We start from the raw sequence: 23,848 nt of genomic DNA on the forward strand, positions 1-23,848 counted from the left end.
CGCGCTCCATACTTTGGGATTGTGAATGCGCTAATACTGCGACTCTCAGATAAGAGTAATAAAAGAGTTAGCAGTTCAGAATTAGGATTAATATTGTTTACGTAGTTTTCGTGAAATTCTAAAACAAACTACAAAACAAAACATACGTGAACTATTCAAACTACTAGAGTATATATCCAGTACAGTTTATTTTATTTTACCCTGTGCGGCTCACTACCCTCTGACTTTAGTCACCTGTAATTATTTCAGTTGAAAATAGTTTGGTTGAATATTTAGTTATCTGGTGAGGTCAAACTTACTTGTTCCCCAGTGGCACAGCGGTATGTTTACGGACTTATAACACTAGAAACCAGATTTCGATATCCTTAAGCAGAACATAAATAGCCCATTCTGTAGCTTTGTGCTTAACTACAAACAAAGGGCTTAAACTTGCTTGAAATAAATGTTCCGTCCATGAAGTTTATTTTTGAATAAGTTTGCATTGTTTAGTTAATCTAATTTAATTGATAACTTAGTAATTAATAATATTTGATGTTGAAGAACAACAGAGCATAAAAATCCCTCATATTGATTTCTTACTAACAGAGTAGACAAAATGTAGGCATATACTTGTTAGTAGTTAATTTATTTTACAAATCATTTTTGTTTCGTTCATGATGTTATTAATGTTACCAGTCATGACATTTGGTGTATATCATCATTGAAAATAAATATGCATTTATTTTAAACATAATAAGGTCCATATAAACATGAGGTCCACTTACCAGATGCAGCACAATGATTTTCTAAGTAGTCCCGGCTACTACCTGGAATCTGTCTAAACGCCTGAGGTTGTGTTCGTCTTTCTTCTTTACTCAGGCGACATATCTGTTGCACATTATCGTAATCCGCCGATCGACAGACAAATTCTGTCTCCATAAGACAAGAACGTTCGCACTCTTCCTTGGTTTGGACGTTTGTTAGCTCTTTCTCCACGTAGTCGTCCAGGTAAGCTTCCTTTACTCTCTCAAATGCCCACAGAAGACTTCCACACAAGTTGTCATACGTCTGTTTTTCCACTGAATTCAGCAGTATAATTTCATTGAAATTCTACATACATTGGCAGTTATTCGAAGTACTAGAATATTTATTAAGTGTAGTTTCCCTTATTTTAACCTGTGTTTCCCCACTGAAATTCTTCGTACATTCTCTATCAAAACTTATTTCTAACTCTTCAGAATAGTGGCCTTATCAACAGATCGGTTCTTAACTTTTTCATCTACTGCAGAACAGCTTTTCCATAACATGCTCATCATATATTGAGTACAATACTAAACGCATCAACATCCTTTAAAAATTAACCAACTAAAAGTGTAAGTACTGCTTAACAATTTTATCCTTGAATATTTCTTCAAAAATATTTTTGAATAACATAAATAAACTAATGAATGTAAATGTATGTACTGTTCAAAGTTTAAGCCTATGACATTTTTTTGAAAAAATAATGTTAGAATGAATCAAAGTGTTTATGCTGTTCGAGCGTTTTAAAGTACATTATTTCTCCAGAAAAGCAGTGTTATAATTTCAATACATAACAGAAGTTAGTAAAGCAAGTTTTAGTCAAAACGAGAATGTAGTGCTTGAAATGGTGTAAATCTAATGGGCAAATTTTAATTGTTAGCAACTATCTTAATGATTACCCTAAAACCAATTATGGAAATGAATATTTGAAAGATTTTATCTGTCGGTAGAAAAGATTAAAATATTCGTAATAATCAAAATATATTCATTTGAAAATGTGAGAATTTAAGATAAAAGAATTTTAAAGAGTCGTACTATTAGTAATAAACACTACTATTTAACTAAAATTTTTACTTCTTATCTTCTCAAAACTTGATATCATGGTAACAGAAATATCTATTAAAACTGGAACCTGTTAATTCATTTTTTCCACTTCGAATATCTTTCTTTAAGAAAATTTGAATTTTGTATATTAAATTATAAAATTGCTAATATTTATTTATAGAAAAGGCTTAACTAAATCACTAAGAACCTGTTACCTGAAACCTCACTGAAGTTTTTCTATGCGATGCCAATATTTCAAAAGCATTTTTTTATTTTTGTTATTACTCAATTCTTTCTATAAAAATTGTCAAAATTTATTGAAACAGATCTACGACTACATGTATTATATTTTAATACATTCTTTAGATAAGTCCACTTACCACCTCGGATGCATATTTTCTCAAAGAAGTTAGTGCTAGTCATAGAAACCAACTGATCTCTCCGCCCTACAGAGTTAACACCATAGGAGAAACAGCGGAAACTAGCATAATCCAGCCCAAAAGCAAGACACTCGGCTGTCTGTTGGCAGGAGCTGATGCAGTCCCTGGTCAGAGCAACATCTTGTTGCTGGAGTAGTACGTTAGACTGAATGGTTGGGGCAAAAGCCGTATTTGTTGTCTTCTCATATGTTTCTATTCCACCAAAACAACTTGAAACTGTTAACGTTAGAAGTAAAAATTAAACAGGATAATTTCTGGCATGAAAGTGATAAAATGCGTTATTTAATAAACAAACTATTTCAAAACTTACTTTTACAACGTAGTCAAATAGGAACATTTGACAAATTATAGAACTTTGTCTTAAAGTAATTGAAAAAGCTTTAAATTATACGAATAATACAATAAACTTTTACTGAATATTATAGTTTTAGTCTTAACTAAGACTAGTTAGCTATGTTGGCACTTATGTGTTTGAGTAGTTATTTTCGCACGCCAGAATGGAAGTTTTCTGTAGCTAGAGGGTGCTACATGTGTGTCGAGTAGAGACAATAATATCATCAAAGAGAGTACGTTGCTCGGGCTCCTGACCGCAGACAATGACATACACTACATGTGACAACGTGTCTCAACATGGCTAGGTTTAAAACATTAATTCATTAGATCTTTGTTTAATTATATTTTCTGATCATTTATATGTAAATCATCCTGAAAAACGCTTATTTAAATATCATACAACAGTTCGAAATTCAATCTTGTCCATTATTTGAATAAGATCACAACTTATGCTATTGTTTTCAATTATATATATATATATATACAGAAATTAAAGCTTCACATGACGGGATTAAGGTCGTATATTTGTAGTTTTGCATTTCATGCTTCATTGATCACACTGCATTATAAAATGGCGGGAAAATACAGAACGTTACTATATTCGATTGTTGATGAGAATGTCATCAGAGTCACGTGATTTGTAAAGTTTTCATTCATAAAATTATTCATACCACTATTTTAGAGGAATTTCATTTAATTTCGACTTATATTTATAGATAAAATATTTCTCCATAGATTTTTCTGGTTTGTTCACAGACTTTTCTAACCTTATAGAATGGTATTACACTGAATTTCGGGTGTTTTTCTTTCGCACATTGATCTAAATGTTTACTCAGTCTGATATGTCGCGATTCTGGGTGATTTATCTGTTGTCTGTGGATAGTCATTCTGCTATTTAATTGGTACCCGATCTGCCCAATATAATCCAATCCACAACCTGCATATTTCATACAATATATTAGATTTTTTGATGTACAGTCCATCTCTGAGTTAATATGAAAAGTTTATCCTGAACTTCTGAATTTTAAGTCTTTGCTTTCCTGAAAGACTTTACGTTTTGCAACGTGGGTGATCGCATCGTTTGGCCCCGTTTTTCTTGGTTGACTGGACTTTTTAACTAAACTCCCAACTACTCTTGAAAATGATCCACTCTTAGTTACCTTTGATGTATGTAACTTATACACTAACGTTCCCCATGACATAGGGAAAATAGCAATACAGCATTGGATTGAAACCTATTAAGAAGACTTGGAAAGTAGATTTGATCATAAGTTTATATTATTATGGGTGTAATGAGCAGGGACGTAAATTTTTTACACCCGATGGGGGGATGATTTTTGCAACCACTTATGTGGACTGTTCAATTTGCAAATTGGTAATCTCTGATTACGTGAACCTGAAAGCTGTAAACATGCAGTCACAGAGTAATCTTGTTGCCACAATACTTGCATGTATACTTAGACCTACTGACTGATACTTACGAACTATCGCTTAGATTGAAAAGCTTAGAAGCACGCCTGTATTAAAGATGTACATTTCGGCTACTGAAAAAGCCTACATCTAGGCCTAATTATGTAATTCGATTGGTAAGAACACGAGAATCACAAGAACAAACACACAATTTGTAGGCCTGTGATGCAATAAAACAATTCAACAAACCAAACTGTAGGGGGGTGATTGTATGCACCATATCCCCACCTAAAATGAAGGGGGGATGTATACCCCATCCCCCCAGAATCTACGCCTCTGGTATTAAGGTATGAAGCAGAGGGCGCGATCTATATTCAAGACAACTGGTGGAGATTTCTGGATGACTGTTTCATCATCTGGAAGCAAGACCTGGGAGATATTTCAGACTTCCACCAGTTATTAAACAACATCAATGATCAAATCAAATTTATTCTGGAGACCAGTTAACATGCGATTCCTTTCCTGGACATTAAAATATACAAAGAAGGCCACAAGTTGCAAACAGATATTTATCACAAGGATACGAACTCATTTCAGTATTTGGACTTTACATATTGTTATCCAAGACACACAAAGACTAACATCCCTTTCAACATGGCCCGGCGCATATGTACCATAATCTCAGACCCCAAAATAAGAGAACAAAGATTGCAAGAACTGCCAGTCCGCTTTCTACCAAGAAATTACCCAATAACTTTAATTGAGACGGAAATAGATCGGGCCAAATATATACCAGCGGAAACCCTGAGGACAGTTAAACAAAGAGAAAACTATGACAAAAGATTACATTTGTACAAACACACAATCCAAATAATCCAGATATTTACAAGATAATCCAAGCATTAAAAGCAATACTCGACTGATGAGAAAAAGAAAGTCTACAAAATCTGGCTAACGCAACTTGGGTGAAAAGCCAGAGACAAGACCCTAATTTTAAAAGAATTCTTACAAATTCGGAGTTTAAGTCAACCAAGGAAAACGGGGCTAAACGATGCGTTCACCCACGTTGCAAAACATGTGAAGTCTTTCAAGAAAGCAAAGACTTAAAATTCAGATGTTCAGGATAAACTTTTCATATCAACAGAGAGATGGACTATACATCAAAAAATCTAATATATTGTATGAAACGTGCAGGTTGTGGATTGGATTATATTGGGCAGATCGGGTACCAATTAAAGAGCAGAATGACTATCCACAGACAACAGATAAATCACCCAGAATTGCGACAAATCGGACTGAGAAAACATTTAGATCAATGTGCGAAGGAAAAACACCCAAAATTCAGTGTAATACCATTCTATAATGTTAGAAAAGTCTGTTAACAAACCAGAAAAATCTATGGAGAAATATTTTATCCATAAATATAAGTCGGAATTAAATTAAATTCCTCTAAAATAGTGGTATGAATAATTTTATGAATGAAAACTTTACAAATCACGTGACTCTGATGACGTTCTCATTAACAATCGAACATAGTAACGTTCTATATTTTTCCGCCATTTTATAATACAGTGTGATCAGTGAAGCACAAAACGCGTAACTGCAAAAACAACCTTGTTTGTTTGTTTTTGAATTTCGCACAAAGCTACTCCAGGGCTATCTGTGCTAGCCGTCCCTAATTTAGCAGTGTAAGACTAGAGGAAAGGCAGCTAGTCATCACCACCCACCGCCAACTGGGCTACTCTTTTTACCAACGAATAGTGGGATTGACCGTCACATTATAATGCCCCCACGACTGAAAGTGCGAGCATGTTTGGCGCGACGGGGATGCGAACTCGCGACCCTCAGATTACGAGTCGCACGCCTTAACACGCTTGGCCATGCCGGGCCATAAACAACCTTAATACCGTCATGTGAAGCTTTAATTTCTATATCAAGTTCGTGATTAGCTCTTTTTTTACTATGTATATATATTCATTTATTTATCTGTATTACTTGTAATTTACGAAGATGGCAATAACAAAATTTTATTTGGATTATCTCATGCTATATTTTCAAAACTAAAATATATTTTGAAACATTATTATGATAACACCTAAACATCCGTGTATTTAACTTACTTTTTCTTTTCTTTTTTACTGTTTCTATAGCTGGGTAGTGTTACTATCACATCTAACGTACTGCTGAAAAGTCTTTGTTACACCTAATGTCTTTATAAATATTGAATGACTATTTAACTACATAATAAATGTGATCGATAACTATTATAGAATAGCAGTGCTTACTAATTTGTTCATAAATCTTGGAGGACTGAACATTCTTGTACATTAGAGATGTATCTTACATTACATACGCGTTTCAAACCACAGTCTCAAGTAAGAAACACCTAGCTTGTCAGGAGGGAATGGTAGACAGAGAATAATAATATTTAGAAAAAAAGACATAGGTTGTTTACCATCACGAGATTAATGAGAAAGGGTCATTTCCGAGTTGACCAATTTTATTTCGTATTAAGAAAGTCAACTATAATACATTGTCGCTATTTACATTGTACTTATTATCGAAAATAAACGGTTCAAACTCAGTATAATCATACATTTTCCACATACATTTAATGTTCATCATAATTTAACCAGAATTAAAAATATAAATTTATCTTCAAAGATAGGATATATAAACATTATATTTAATAACATTTGGATCAAGTCGTTTTTCTCTCCAGTAGGCTGGCTCCCCGATAGTACTGCGGTAAATCTACGAATTTACAACGCTAAAATCAAGGTTTTGATTCCCCTCGGTAGGCTCAGCAGATAGCTCGATGTGGCTTTACTGTAAGAAAACAGTCACACGCACTCTCCAGTAGGCCTGGCAAGGTCGGATATTTAGGGCGCTCGACTTCTAATCTGAGGGCCACAGGCTCTAATTCCCGTCTCACTAAGCATGCTCGCCCTTTCAGCCGTGGGGCCATTATATTTTCTACCGATCCTATTATTCGTTGGCTCAAGAGTAACTCAAGAGTTGGCGGTGAATGGTGATGACTAGCTGCCTTCTCCTCTAGTCTTACACTGGTAAATTATGAACAGATAGTGCAGATCGCTTTGACCGAAATTGAAAATCAAACCATGTAGTAGAATTTCATCAGTCTGATTATTAATGGTGAAAGAGACAGGTTATTAATATCTGAAAGTGACCCAGATTTGATTGAACTTTATACTGTCTGTTGTAGACAGATACTGAAAATTAAGATGTATCTTAACTCCTAACCCACGCTTATGAGTACTAATTAGAAACACCTAACTCTGTCACCATTCGAGTATAAGGATATATAATTCATTGCATTGTATAATGAAATGTCATACATTTCACATGTTGATCTCTTACTGACCTTTAAATTTAGTGGCATACAAAAACTCTATGATGTTAGTAAAACACGTAAGTTCAAGAAGTCTAAATGAATAAAAATCCTATAACCCGAGCGCTTTCGAAAGGTGGACCTTTCTTTTTCAGGAGCAAATTCATACAAAAACTCTAGTTAAAGTATCATGAACATTAAGTTCATATTTGAATCATCTGATTAAGTAAAGTTTAAATCGTTTGTTTTCGGTATTAACTACAAATTAAATACTTGAATAACGACAATGTATAATAATAAACTATTTTTTAACACCAAATAGACTTGGTGAACTTGAAAGTGTCCTTTTTTTTAATCACATGTTGGTAACAAACTTTCTCTCTTTTCTTCACACTCTTTTTCTATGTTTAACATTCCCACGTGATGAGTTATTTCTTAAATCTAAGTTTAAGGGTGTTTACCCTACTAGTCTCTCCCGTAACCCATAAAAAAACACTTTTTTTCTAACTCATAGGTTTTAATTTTGTTTTACATAACCCACCAAATCTCCAAAGTGAATGTCAAAAGTTATTTTAAATTGAAGTTAAATATTTATGCATATATTTTACACTTTCTCTATGGTATTACTAACTTATCGTCAAGTTATATAATCTGCATAACATAGACTATATATATAGTCTATAATACTTTACAACGAATTGGGTAAAATGTGAGCATAGAAAAATATACACACCTTTTAATATTTCATGAAATAATTTTAGACGTAATCTTCTTTTATTGTATGTCCTTACATTTCTACATATAATTTATTTTAATAATTTCTTATATTTTCCTATCTTTTAGCACTGTTATTTATCACAACACAAGTCAATATTACTATACAGCAGGTAAAGAGACTTCAGCCCTTGGCAGAACGTGATGGGTTTTATGTGTTACACTATCTTTGTTGAACTTGCGGATCACAGGAGAGTAAAACAAAATTTAAGAATTTTTCTTCAGGATTTATTTTGAAATAATGGAATTGAAACTTCGATCATGTTGCATAATTTCCTACAAAAGTATAAAACATCTTTGTCAAACGTACGAAATTAAATGTACTTTGAAACCTGTATTCCGATTTTAATAAAATTGGCTTTCTTTATAAAATACAAATAATAGAGTTAAATATATATATTTGAAGACACAGTAGCTGCGATCTTATTCAAATAATATGTAACAGCAGCTTTACTGACATCCTATTGACAAATAAGACTGTAATGCTTTTAACATTTAACTTTTAACAAAGTCTAGACATTGATGAAGTCATCATGTATGGAAGTGTAGTGTCTACGCTTGTAAAACTCATGGAAAATAAAACTATAAAATAAAATTTGTAAAAAAATTATTTTGCAATGTTGTATGGACAGCATAAATTGAAACAATAGAAATTGTAAATTTGAAATTATTGTATGATATTTAAAGCAACGTCTTTTTCAAGATTATTTAATATAAATATCCATGAAATTTAATTAAATATAGGACTAATGAATTAGTTTGTTTGCTGAGACACGTTGATAGATATCGTGGAAGTCGTTGTCTCTGACGTCATCAGAGGGGAGCGAGTTGCCATGAAAGAATCATCAGAGATGTTATAGTTCCAGAGGTCGCGTTGCTAGGCCGAGATAACTAATGTAATTTTAATGTAGTATTGTAAGTTTTAATGAACTATTACTTTTCTTGAATTATTTTTAACTTTAAATATGAATCACTGCCTTTATATAAGTATTGTAAACAGGAATTATATTTTAAATTCTTACCTTGAGACAAAACAGACACGGGAAAAAGGAAGATTAATATAAGGACAGAGGCTCCAATGTTCATTTCTCTACAGAAAGAGAAGTAATACTAGTTATTAACAATATTATATGATTCTGAAGGATACGTACAATATGTAACACTCAATCTTCAATATATACAAACCTTGTAGAATGAATTATGTTTGATTCCTTTTCTTTTCCCACTTGACGTCATTTATGATACTGTTGCAGGAAAAATAGCATTGCGACTCCTCAAGTATGTAAAATAACAATTTGGAAGATATTTGCTTTCATAGACTTTAAATATATCACTGATTTCTTGCTAGACTGAAAGACATTTTAAGTAATTTTGTTGTTATGTATAAAAATACTTTGTTCTGGAAAAGTGAGTTTAAAACATACATTTGTTTCCAAATTACCAGCATCTACGCTATATTACAATCATTATAATTTTTGCCATTAACGTACATTCATTGGTCTTTCATTACCCAAGCTAGGCTTCAAGGAGTATTATTTTTGGATGCTAATCGCGATAGTCCTTAAAGTCCGCCTGTTAATAAAACAACTAAGTAATCTTAAGAGGTATTTAAGGATGTATTTTTACATTATCTATTCATATATGATGCAAGAATGGAGATTAAGTATAAACGTTAATATATATTCATATGTATATGATACAGTTCTGTAGAGTTAACAATAGTGCAAAGACATTATCCATGTGTATATCCTGCACGTTTGTGAAGTTAGGAGCAATTTCAAGGCATTTTTCATGTGTATATAATATAAACATGTGAAGTTATCAATCAAGACATTATATATGATGAAATTATATAAAGTTAACAACAGAATCAAGACATTATCCGTATGAATATGATGCAAATATGTTAACAGCACTGTCGATATATTATTCATTTTTAATTGATATAAGTATGTAAAATAAGCAACAATGTGTACACATTATCCATCTGTATATTATATAAGAACCTGAAGATAGAAAAATTGCAAGACATTATCCACGTATATATGATATAAGTGTCTCAAGTTAACAGTCTCAAGACATTATCTTTGTGTATATGGCACAAGTTACTGAATTTAGTAGAACTGTCATGACATTATTCATATATATATGACATAACAATATAAAGGTACATCAGAATCATGATGCTACGTGAAGTTAGCATCAGACTTAAGACATTGTCCCTGTGTAAATGATATAAATTCAGGAAACTGGCAATAGTATCAAGATGTTATCCATAAATACGCTGCTGGCCAAAATCTTAACGCTAATGAACATAAAGAAAAAATATGCATTTTGCGTTGTTAGACTCAACCACTTATTTGAGTAGAGCTTCGAAAGATGAAAATAAGAAAAGAGAAAATAAAAATAAAAAAACGTTTTAGCATTTAACAGGGAAAATGTGAACACTATGAAATTAACCTAAATACTAGCTAGTCAAAAGTTTAAGATCATACTGAAATGAAGCGTTAATCGGTAAACACGTAACGAAATTTAGTCATTTGTGTTCAAGCATTAGCGTTGTCAACATCTCCCGCTGACATCTCCTGTGTTACATTGGGTAAAATCATGACAAAGGCCAAAAGTTGACAGAGTTTGAACGAGGCAGAATTGTCGAGCTGCAAAAGCAAGGTCTCAACATGCCATCGGTGGTGAGATTGGGCGTTGTAAAACTGCTGTTGCAAATTTCTTAGAAGACCCTGAGGGATACGGAACGAGAATTTAGAGTGGTCGGCCCAAGAAAATTTCGCCGGCGTTGAGCAGGAGAATTCAACGGATTGTCCGACAAGACACCAGCCGATCGTCGAACCAGATTAAGACCCTTACGGACGCAGAATGTAGCTCAAGAACAATAAGACGGGATCTACAAGATAAAGGCTTTAAAAACCGTAAACATCATCAAAGGCCACGCCTTCTTCCATACCACGAAACAGCTTGGTTAAACTTTGCTGAGAAGCACCAAACATGAAACGTAGAAAAGTGGACAAAGGTTTTATTCTCTGATGAGAAAAATTAACCTGGATTGTACAGGTGACTTCCAACGTTACTGGCACGATAAGGATATCTCACCGGAGACATTTTCTGCACGACACAGTGAAGGAGGTTCCATCATGATCTAGGGTGCTTTCTCCTTCCATGGAACAATGGAGCTTCAGGTTATACAAGGGCGTCAAACAGCAGCTGGCTACATTGGCATGTTGGAGAGAGCATTATTATTGACTGAATATCCTCGCTTGTGTAGAAATGACTGGATCTTTCAGCAGGACAACGCTGCAATCCACAATGCTCGCAGTACAAAGAACTTTTTCATGGCAAACAACATGATTCTTTAGGACCATCCAGCGTGTTCTCTCGAGCTGAACCCCATTGAAAATGTTTGGGGGTGGATGGCAAGGGAAGTCTATAGAAATGGACGTCAATTCCAAACAATGCATGATCTTCGTGAAGCCATCTTTACCACTTGGAATAACATTCCAGAAAGCCTTCTGCAAACGCTTACATCGACCATGCCAAAAAAATGTTTGAAGTTATTCGCAATGACGGCCGTGCAACTCACTACTGAGACCTCTTGTTGGGCATTTCCTACTCTGTTTAGGACTTCTTTTTGGTATGGTCTTAAACTTTTGACCAGCTAGTATTTAGGCTAATTTCATTGTGTTCACATTTTCCCTATTAAATGCTAGAAAAAAAAAATTATTTTCCCTTTTCTTATTTTCATCTTTCGAAGCTCTACTCAAATAAATGGTTGAGTCTAACAACGCAAAATGCATATTTTTTTCTTTATGTTCATTGGCCTTAAGATTTTGGCCAGCAGTGCATATATGGATTATAATTGTAAATATAACAACAGCGTCAAGACATTATTCATATGTATACGAGGTCTGTTAAAAAAATATGCGGACTGACGTCATAAAACAAAATGTAATTTATTTAGAAGTTACAGGTCTGGGACCCCTTCAAAGTACTCTCCTCCCCAACGCACACACTTATCCCAACGGTGTTTCCACTTGTTAAAACAGTCCTGGTACGCTTCTTTTGTAATGTCCTCCAGCTCCTTCGTCGCATTTGCCTTAATCTTGGGAATTGTCTCAAATCTTCTTCTTTTCAGGGGTCTTTTGAGTTTGGGGAACAAAAAAAATTGCAAGGAGCAAGGTCAGGTGAGTAGGGGGGTGGGGAAGAACAGTGATCGAGTGTTGGGCCAAAAACTCACGAGCTCTGAGGGCTGAATTTCGCAGCAACGCGGTGCATCTTCAATTTTTCGGTCAAAATCTCGTAACAAGATCCAACTGATATCCCACACTCTTCAGCAAGCTCCCTGACAGTCAGACGTCGATTTGCCCGCACCATGGTGCTGATTTTGTCGACGTGTGGGTCGTCAGTTGACGTGGAAGGACGTCCAGGACGCTCATCATCTTCAATGGACTGTCGACCATCCTTAAAACGTTCATGCCACTTGAAACATGCCGTACGATTCATAACAACATCACCGTAAGCCGTGTTAAGCATAGCAAAAGTTTCAGTCGCAGATTTTCCAAGTTTAACACAAAATTTCACAGCAAGTCGTTGCTCCTTCAGGTCACTCATTCTGAAATCCGCCAAACGAAAAAAATCGCACTTCACTTAAAACCGCGTAGCTATACACAAATGAAGATATCTGCAATCGGGAAATGGCGTCGTAATCAGCTGATCTGTGCGAACCTAGCGACACCAAGCGGATTCCTCTGGAACCAACTGGAGCCGCGCAATTCAAACAGTCCGCGTATTTTTTTAACAGCCCTCGTATGGTGTATTTTAAGTCAGCAACAGAGTCGTGATATTATCCAAGTATATATCATATAATTATGTATAATTACGAGCAGGATCAAGACATCATTCATGTGTATATGAATTATTTCATAATTATTTCAGAACCGTTAACAGTACTAATAGTAGAACTTAAGCTACACAATTGTCTTACTTTAAATATTAATCATTGTGTATTTTTCTGTCTGTGATAGTATTTATCTTGCAGAGCTAGCTGGGTCGATTACAGTAATGTTTCATACAATAACTGGAAACTATCCGATGGTGTACACGGGCTATGATTTTTCTAGAACTTTTGCCTTCTGCAAGGCATAGTATGCAAATAACATACATTGATGTTATTAGTAAATTAATAACAAAACAAGAGGAATTTGGTTTGAATTTCGCGCAAAGCTACACGATGTCTGTCTGCACTAGCCGTCCCTAATTTAGCAGTGTAAGATTGATTATAAGGAAGACAACTAGTCATCACCACCCACCGCTAACTCTTGGGCTACTCTTTTATCAACGAATAGTGGGATTGACCATAACATTATAACGCCCTCACGGCTCAAAGAGCGAGCATATTTACAGTTACGGGGATTCGAACTGGCGACTCTCGAATTACGAGTCGAATGCCTTAACCACCAGGCCATGCCGGGTCAACAAAAAGGAATGGTAATTTTATTTAACATATTTTGTTATATAATTTTCATTCTTTAACGGATACCCTCAGCTAGCTTGTTATATTATTTGACTCTTTGTTTTTTTATATCACATTTTTATATGGCTGATCCATATATTCTAATATGGCTATTTCTGTGTGTGGAAAATATTTGTATTATATATATTAGAGTGTGGTTTGATATAGTCAGTATATTTCTTAATTCTTGCAACGTCTATCTATTTTAAATTATTAAGTAAAGTAAATAATCAAATGTATCTTTATGTGTCAGAAGAAATGTGTTTTACCTTGTTAACGTTTCTCTATTACTGATCATAACAGTTTTAATAGAAGAATAAATTGATTTACTTTGGGTTACCAAGAGACACGTCGTAATTTATTAAATATCTTAATCAGTAACCCTGTATTCTTATTATTAATTTATAGAAACTGTTTGAATTCCTTAAAAAATAGAGTCTTAAAAGATATATTTCCAGTACTTAAATCCATCAAATTGATACTTTTTGCATATGCTTACGCAAAGCTACACAAGTTGTAATTTGCACTAGCTGTACTTATTTTTTAAGGCAAAAGAGAAAACATTTAATACATGTAAATCTGTATGATAATGTTAAGCCATTCATACAAAATGGTAATATAAAATCTCCAGTAACGCATGGGGATTTGAACCTGCGACTCTCTAATTAAGAGCCGAGTGTCTTAACCATTTGGTTATACTGGCCTTCAAAAATTTTACCCCGAGCGCTTTCGAAAGGAGAAAATTGTCCCACGCTAGGACAGCGCTAAGTCTTTGGATTTACAATGCTAATACCAGGGGTTTAATTCCCTTCGTTGGACACAGCAGATAGCGAAAATAGTCTTGTTAATTTGTTATTAAGCGCAAATTTGTATAATCTATTTGCTCTATGCCAATTGTCGCGCTTCAGCACCAAATTTAAACGTTTTAAACTCACAAGTTTATCCCTGAATCGCCGATAGCAAGAAGTTCAATGTATGGACTCCAGTTTTGTTTCTTTTTTCTCATAACGCTCAACAGTATATTCACAATAAGTAAAACTGAAAGAAGATAAAATCTAATAAAAATCCACAAAACAAATAGCAGAATAACAACAATGAAATAGTTGTAGATAAGTACATATCGAAATAAACGATTTGATTAAAGGTAAAGAAATGAAACGAATAGTTAGGTTGCAAGTCAAGTATTTATAGATAGCTTACATTTATGAATAAATAGGTTACAACATCTCGATATAATCCCAGATTGCAATTGTAGTGCTGTCTTTGGGTATTTTATTCTATATTATTAAACGGGTGTCAGTTATCTTTACATCATTTTAGTGACACTATACTACACACTTGTTGAGTAAAGTTCCCATCATATATGGATAACTGATCAGACGTTAGCCAATGTGAAACTCAATTCAGTCTCCTAGCCTAACTAATAGAACTAGTTCTGATGCTGAAAATCTGTCTTCGCTGACGGTGTTCATTCAACCTCTCAACGTTATTTATCAAATGAATGCTATATATATCCTAAAAATTTCTTTATCTCTTTATTATTCAGCGCAAACATGAACAGTTGACTACCTGAGCTTTGTCTGTTGCGAGTATCAAAACCTAATTTTTAGTGGGGATGAACATGTTTTGTAATTAATCCTATAAAGTAGGATGAAGAGAAAGAATTTTGAATCATAATGTTTCACGTTATCAAGAAATGCCAAAAGTAAGATTTTAGACCTCGTTTTAACAATAACAGTACCCGCTGACGCAAAGTATACATGCAAAACACTATTTCAAATTTTGATAAAGTATTATTCTTTCCTAAGATGTTACTCATAAGTGTTAGCTACATTAAGCAATTTGAGCAATGTTTCTAAATATAACACGCATAGTTGAAGAAGGTTTTCATTTTAGTGTTCTGTTGCTTTTTATGTTCACATTCCTTGTTGGAGAAACGGTCAGTGTTAATATAGCTGGTATTAAGAGCGCATTGTTTGGGAAACTATTATCACTAACATTCAATAAGTTATCTTATTACAAGCCTATCACAATTTATACGTATACTAATTTCTTATATTTTTAATAACTCTAAACAATTATGTTTATACTACCAACTCATAAAGCTGTTAGATAAACATAAAAATTAAAAAAGTTATTCTACGGTTTACAAACCGGTATTTATTATATATCTAAATTGATAAAAATTATGCTTTAAAATGTTCTTTAAACGTTCACTTTAAAGAATAACTTCCCAATTTTATGAGTATTAAATAACACGAGATACCAGAGAATTGTGGATGTTTTTCAAAAACATTATATACCTGTTAGTGAAATAAAAAAACAAACATACTTACAATTTAAGATCAGAATTTATCTCTTTCAGATAACTATTCCAATTATAAAGCACTTCTTTAAATACAATCTCAGTTTATTCTGGCTGACACTCATCGAAATACTTCGCCTTCTCACTCTTCACAACTACATGCAATATTTTGGAGCTTTGACTTCCCTTCAAAGTTATACGTATATCGAAATCTCTCTAAATCTCCAGGTATGAAAATAAGATTAAAAACAAGTATCACAAGGCATCATCCTGTTCTTGAAGCTACTTATCTTAGGCCTCGACCTTTCTTGCTTACCTAATTTCTTAGTTACTACTCGTTTTCTCACCTCTCAATGATATGAGAGATTTCGAATATGAGCGTTCTTTGATGTCCAGTAACAAAACTGACATAATAAAAAATCTAATTACCCCACGAAACTTCACACTAGGTCAATACACTAAATAATGTCTATCAGTAACCGTTACACATGAAAGATTAAATTTTGATCAAATATAACTCTCGACCTGTCTGTCCATGCTTCCGCACAGCTAGGTGTCGCTTGATTGAGGCTTGATGTAGGATTCCAAGTCTCATCAGGAAATGGTGTGTGATGTGTGCAGTGTAGCACTGAATGGACTCAGCCAAGGCCTGCGTACAAATAGGTGGCGAGAAAAGGGGAGGCGTGATGTAACTGCCATCATATCTGCAGTAATACTTCCGCGTATACTGTTTATATCAATCCATTACTCGACAGTTCAAATAAAAGGTCTTTATAAACTATATCGCAATAGGATGAGTAACATCATGCTAGGTCAGTAGCTTATTGTTAACCCCTGAATAAACATGACAGCATTTTTACCTACTAATCTGGTAAACTGGTTAGCGACCATGAGGTAATATTTCAAGTTAACATTTCTTGTCTAAATTAAATCCAACAATTAATCATTCCATCATGTACTCTAGGTCAACTATTCTCCTTTGTAATGTGGGCATTTTTTTTAAATGATTGTCACACATTTTCTTCTAGGCTATATCATAATGTTTATACACGATATTTAGTTAACATCATACTAAATTGTAGCCCATCCACAAGGCTGCAAAGTGCTCTGAGTGCGCTTCAGAAGGTCATTTTGGGCGTAGAAGTTCATATTTCAATACAGTTCACGGAGTACACATATAAATCTAAAATAAAACTAGAATGAAATCAGAAATAAAAAGATTACTCTTACACATTACAAATACCCTCCTGTAAGATGAACCACCTAAAAATCTCTCGAAGTTATCAAAATAAGTTAAACGTCTGAGCAAGAAACTATTTTGCTAAGACAGCAACACTTAATAAAATGTATATAATACCATTACAAAAGAATGATATAGACATTGATTTCTTCTTCTTCGGCCTGCAATATTATTTGTGACTATTTAGTTTAACAATTTGGGGATTGTACCAAACTTAATGATTTATTAATTATTTCATACTCATATTTTATGTATCATTCCCTTCAAATGGTTATACAAATCACAAATGCGTACGATTATTAATAGTCAGAACACTCCTGTAATATTATTTGTCAGTGGCCACTTCATACTCTGTATACAATACTATTTCTGCAAAATCAGTAATTAGTTAGGAATGTCAAAGGTAATTATAAATTTACTCTTCTAAAAGCTGGTGAACAATTCTGTCGGTAAGCAGCTACAATAGTTGATAACTAATACTGTTTGATGGTCGTTAGTACGATATCATTGCTGACGAACATTAGATAGATACATTTATATTAAACTTACATTTATGTGATGAGCCACCTCGCTCTTAATCACTACTTTATATCTGAATCACAGCACTAATAACACAATGTAACACAAATTTTGTTCCTGGATAGTATGTGTTATTTCTTAATTGCTTATGTTGTAAATGTTCAGAGTATGGTCATTATTTCCTTCAAACTTTGCTTTTGTGATCTGGATAATTAAATTTAGAAATTAACCTGTTTTCTATGTAAAAACGGGCAAATTTGCACATTTTCATTTACATAAGGTCTGAATAAAACAACAAATGAATCACGATTTACATGTATTTATACCAAAGTTATACAAAAATGAAGTCTTTGATAACCTCCCAGCCATACTCATCATACTTAGGCTTCTAGCAAGGTCTTGATGATGTTGTATTCTCCTTTAAGTGCACCGAATGAGATAGGGTAAGAGATGGATACTTATTCCCGTTATGGAGCAGCAGAGCTTTGAGGCTTCTACAACATTCTAGAAAGTTCTTGAAAATTCTTGTAAGTTCGAGAAAATTCTCTATCAGTTACTTAGCACTGAATCTACCTGGAATATTCTGGTAAATGGCTAAATTTGAAAATTTGATTACCTACGTCACAAAAGCAAAGTTTGAAAAGAAAAATAGGTCTTTTTCATTTACTTTAGGTAGAAGCAATTGGAAAATAACACTTTCTGCCCAGGAACAAGGAAAAGCAAAAAAAATTGTTACATAGTGTAATAATATTGCATAGATGTTTAAGCTAGAAAGTGGACTATCCTTAACAAATATACAAATACTGCGCAGTAAAACATGTTTGGCTATGAATAGAGACGTTTCATAAAAGAGGCCAATATTTTTTAGACATCAGAAAAACACGTGATGTAATTTATTGTGTTATTTATTTACGATAGCTTTCAATAATGTAATCAAATTATTAAGTTTTTCTCTTACCTGTATATTATATTGTCAATTATAATGTTTTTAATATTTCTGAGTACTTTTTATCACTTACGAAGATTATTTTCAGCTCACTGAATGGATTTTAGACTAAGCTATGTATTTTATCGTGGCTAAGCAATGTGAAATATTATGGATTCACTTCTGAAAAGGCCTGGCATGGCCAAGCGCGTAAGGCGTGCGACTCGTAATCCGCGGGTTCGCGCCCGAGTCGCGCTAAACATGCTCGGCTCGCCCTACCAGCCGTGGGGGCGTTATATAGTAACGGTCAATCCCACTATTCGTTGGTAAAAAGTAGCCCAAGAGTTGGCGGTGGGTGGTGATGACTAGCTGCCTTCCCTCTAGTCTTACACTGCTAAATCAGGGACGGCTAGCACAGATAGTCCTCGAGTAGCTTTGTGCGAAATTCAAAAACAAACAAACAATTCATCAAATACTTTCATTTATATTTGAAAAACAAACTAAACTTTAAAATATTTCATTTTAAACAAAATAAATATAAAAGAAAAGGAAATTTAAGTGAAACTTGATAAAAAAAAAGAAGCATTATTTTTAATACAAACAAACAAAACAATTCTGAAAATATCTTTGATTTAGCGAAGGTACACAACTGATCACTAAATACTTTGTAACCAACATAGGTTTTGTTTTCTTGAAAACTTAATTAAGATGTTATGTACTTGTAGTTATCTTATTATATTGGATAGGCTATTCAAACATTATGCTGTAATATACTTAGTTTTCTTAAATCACTGTTATAAAATTAGCTCAAAATTTCGTTGTAAATGGGTGAAATAGCTATTCCTGTATTAATTCATCAAATAATTATTTGTTTATGTTATTATATATCATTCATAAATTGGCTGTGAATCACAATGGTATTGCAAGCTCCATCACACACACAAAAAAAAGAAAAAAAACTCATATACAAAAGTTAAAACAAACTCTATTATTTTTGTGCAAGCCACTTATCACCAATTACGTTTCTTTCCACCTTTTATTTAACAAATGACTGTTTCCACAGCTTTCCTTTACCTTTGGGCGTGTACACGCAACTGCCAAACTTTGCATTTTGTAACTTCAATATTGGCTAATATAATTAGGCTTAATGTTAAATCGGGAAACTACCTGAAAACAGGTCAAGCGTAGTGAAATCAAGCGCTGTAATTCATCTTTCTGCTAATAAATGATCGTATTTCCCGTGTTTTTATCCGAAAGAAAAGAGTTACGGCTAGGCATGACTCCCCGAAGTGATTATAAATAGTTCTGACTTGTGTACGTGACAAATCTGTTTTTTACATCTTTTATGCAGACAAAAAATATAAAAATGTTGTTTCCATCCCATATTTACTAGCAAATGTGTGTTAAAGGTTAAAAAATATATCATTGATATATTCAAGAAAGGAAACTGAAAAAAAAGAGGATGTGCACTACTTTATAGTGACTATATACAACATGTGAAAAAGTCGTTAAATTTAAGCATTGTTGAATTCTGTTGATCTGTGTAACCTGCTAACACAGAATGAACTCATAAGACATATTAAGAACGGGTAGTGGTTTAAAATAAGGAATATGTGTTGCGTTTCCATATACTCGGAGTTCGTTGACGTATAATGTTCATATAACTTCTAACCTTATAAGTATTTACGAAAGAATAACTAGGCACTTATACTGAAGTTTGTGATGAGCGATTAGTATTTATAGATTTTGTCCAAGTTTGGGAGTGTGATAAGCCTATGGACTTATAAAGTTAAAATCCGAGGTTCGATTTACCCGTGGTGTACACAGCAGATAGCCCATTGTAGCTTTGCCCTGAAACAAACAAACTTACAGAATCACAAATTTCATGCAGCTTTACTTTCGCATAAATGTTCACAACAACTTGGAATTAGAATTCTTATTGATTCCATTAAGTTGTTAAATATTTTGTTCATCCGTTGAAGTGAGGTTATAGTGAAACGGATAATGATGATATCAAGATAACAACACTGATAATTGTTAATAGATATTGTAAGTATTTCCATAATACTGTCTGTAAATACGCTAATACATAAACGTTTTTCAAGAGCACTGGCAAGCTATATTAATTATTTACACAGTAGTGTTTCATCGTTTTTCAAAAACACTTATACAGTATTTTTGGTATTTTTTCCGTTTTTGTTTCACCTTCTTTTCTGCTACACCGAAAAAACGCATATAAATTAGCTACGCATACGTAATGCGGAAGCACATATTAGGTGTATAAAAGCACATCGCGCTGGCTTAACTAAGAAAATATCTCTAAATGTTTATTACTTGCTTTCTGTTTTCAGAAGGCGAAATTCATACAATGAGATTTTTAAACTATATAGATCCACAAGACTGAATATTTCGAAAAAAACGGGAGACCTTAACATTATCTGTAAAAACGAATAACCTTGAGTAGAAAAACCATTACAATAGTAACAGGCTCAAAAACAACACTTCAAGCCAATGAAGTTCAAAGCCCTTATCTTCAAAGATACGGCTGTGTTTTTGAAAGAGAAATCGCTGATAAAAATCATGAAATTGAAAATAAGCATATTTCCTGTTTTCATTAACAAATTGATAATAAAGATTTGAAGTTGATAAAGCCTTACGAGCTAAAAGCTCACAAGCATCTAGCCACATCTCAAAATAAATATCTATGAAAAATGTAGCTAAATTAAACTGAGCTCAATATCATGCTATTCTGTTACATATCTTCTAAGTCCCCAGATGAATGGGCTGCTTTGTGCACTTGAAATTAGTAGACCTAAAACATTAGTAAGTTCATAGAAACCTGCGAAAAACATAGAACAACATTAAAATGAAGATTCTCTTCAGAAGTCTGATCTAGTGGAAATACTGTTTTATAGTCAGTGTTAATAAAGAATGGGAAAAATATATGTGATAAATGAAAATTCAAAGACAGAATAAAACCTGAAACATCTACATATGAAGACGGTGCCACACTTTGCAAGCTACTATGTTATGATCCACTATATAATATCAAGTTAGGGTACCATTTTTTAAAAGAAATCATAAAATACTCTTTTTCTTACCATTATCTAAATATCCCTAACTTACGATTTTTTTCTTTTCAACTTGAAATACACAGTTATTCCAAAATCTTTCAAGAAATACTGCTGCTTTCTCAGTTATCTATCTCTGAAAAACTTGCAAACATATAACCGCTGAACCAGTTACTTTTATTCAAATCTGTTTTTCTCATAAGTTCCGTAAATATTATATTTAAAACGTTTTAGGACTCATCACTGGCTTATTAATAGTTTGGTCGACTCTCACGCAAATATCAGTTGGTCAACTACAACCCACAGCTTATTTACTGTTTTTTTTAAATAAACGATTTAAAATGCTTTAGACTCATAAACAGTAACAGTAGTTTTAATGCTAAAATGCTGATAATTCTCACAGTAAGAAAGGAAAGAAGTGAATATTAATTTAAATTAATATTTAATATTACATATCACATAAATAGGTAAAATCATTTTGGCTAAAACGCAGTAACAATCCGGTTTCAAGTTTTTCTCTACCGAAAATAGTTCTCAGACAGTGAAAAAGTGAAATCTAACAATTGAGAAAGACTTAATACAAAAATCTACTGCATCTACCACAGAGAACTTAACCCCGAATTTCAGCATTGTAAGTTATTATGCGTGTGCGTTCATGTTTGCCTACACTCCCAAATTAATTCCGCAGGCACAATGAGCCTTGGGCAATCTAAATATAAAGGTAAAAATTTAGTAGTTCTATTATGCTATGTTCTCATATGGAAGAAATAATTTAAAGTGTGGTTTTACATCACAAACATAATTTGATGTTATCATTAACAAAGTAATGTTCTTCTTATATGACATTTGCAGGAAAAGTCGTTTTCATAATTTATTTTTGTAGCACAGATCAGGAAAGTAGCTATGACAGAAAACTGCTGCGCGTGTTGCATTGACATGGAAAATCATTAGAACAAGGGAAATACAAAGTTTTTGTAAACTATACATTAAAATAGAACTAGTGATGTATGACTCGTTCATCAAACAAATGCAGTTTTTAACTTTTTGTTAAAAGTTCTGTACTAAGCTTTGGAACTAATATATAACTCTCGGTATATTGACTGAGGTGACAGACATTAGATTTGTATTTGATTCAAAGGATAAAGTATTGAACACAATGCTTTTTGTTTCCGGTTAAAATGAATTGTTTTGAAAACAAGCCAGTAGATGATATTAGTTATGTTGTTGTTCGTATAAATAACTACCTATATGAATAAAACGTTGTAGGCACTGATTTAACTGTTTACCCTTAGCAATTCTGTAACGTCAACGAATATAATTTTTAGCTTTGTTTTTTAATCATTAAGCAAAGTTTGGTGCACGTGTATTAAAAAAGGGCCAGATGTTCCCAATTATGATTTGATTAAAGAGAACGACTCTCGAAATTTACTCTCTGGCACAGAGCCACTAAGCTATGCAAGTTTTTAAAATGGTTAGTCAAAACGTTTACTTGATTAGCTTATTAAATTAAGTTTCGAAGAATGTTGACAAATATTCTAATACACTTATGATATGTGCTGCTATAGCTTGAATAAGGACTGTTGATAAATATTATCGTATACTCATATGTATGTCATTTTTACTGAAACGTCTAGTTTTTTATTATACCTAGCTTTGTTTATTTTGAAATTTGGAGCAAAGCTACACAAGGGCTATCTGGGTTAGTCGTCACTAATTTAGCAATATAAGACTAGAGGGAAGGTAGCAAGTCATCACCACCCACCGCCAACTCTTGGGCTACTCTTTTATCAACGAATAGTGGGACTGACCGTAACATTATAACGCTCCCACGACTGAAAGGGCGAGTATGTTTGGTGGGACGGGGATTCGAACCCGCGATCTTCAGATTACGAGTCGAACGCCTTAACTCACCCGGCCATGCCGGGCCACTTTTAGTGAGAATGTCTAGTGGTTCTTTTCTCAAATTATCTTTTAAAAAGAAATTGGAGTAGTAATACAGTCCTGATTGTCAATACTTAAATAGCTGAAATATACATGGTTCAAGACTTTTTGAAATAAAGATAAAAACTTCTACATACAAATTATATACTTTAGAAGATTAATATGTATTGTATATGTATATTACTAAAGT

The 23,848-nt window shown here is 33.4% G+C and overlaps 1 protein-coding gene across 1 annotated transcript in view; it reads right to left on the reverse strand.

Moving 5' to 3' along the window:
- The window catches only part of LOC143245579 (uncharacterized), a 40,682-nt gene extending 24,050 nt beyond the window's left edge, over window positions 1-16,632 (reverse strand). The window contains exons 1-4 of the mRNA XM_076491937.1: window positions 15,994-16,632; window positions 9,156-9,223; window positions 2,205-2,480; window positions 765-1,058 (exon numbers count right to left, since the gene is read on the reverse strand). Coding sequence (XP_076348052.1) covers window positions 765-1,058; window positions 2,205-2,480; window positions 9,156-9,219 — 634 coding nt within the window. The 5' untranslated portion in view covers window positions 9,220-9,223; window positions 15,994-16,632. The remainder of the gene's footprint in view (window positions 1-764; window positions 1,059-2,204; window positions 2,481-9,155; window positions 9,224-15,993) is intronic.
- Between the last annotated feature and the right edge of the window lie 7,216 nt (window positions 16,633-23,848).

The sequence above is a fragment of the Tachypleus tridentatus genome, chromosome 2 (genome assembly GCF_004210375.1).
Source record: "Tachypleus tridentatus isolate NWPU-2018 chromosome 2, ASM421037v1, whole genome shotgun sequence".
Taxonomy (NCBI): domain Eukaryota; kingdom Metazoa; phylum Arthropoda; class Merostomata; order Xiphosura; family Limulidae; genus Tachypleus; species Tachypleus tridentatus.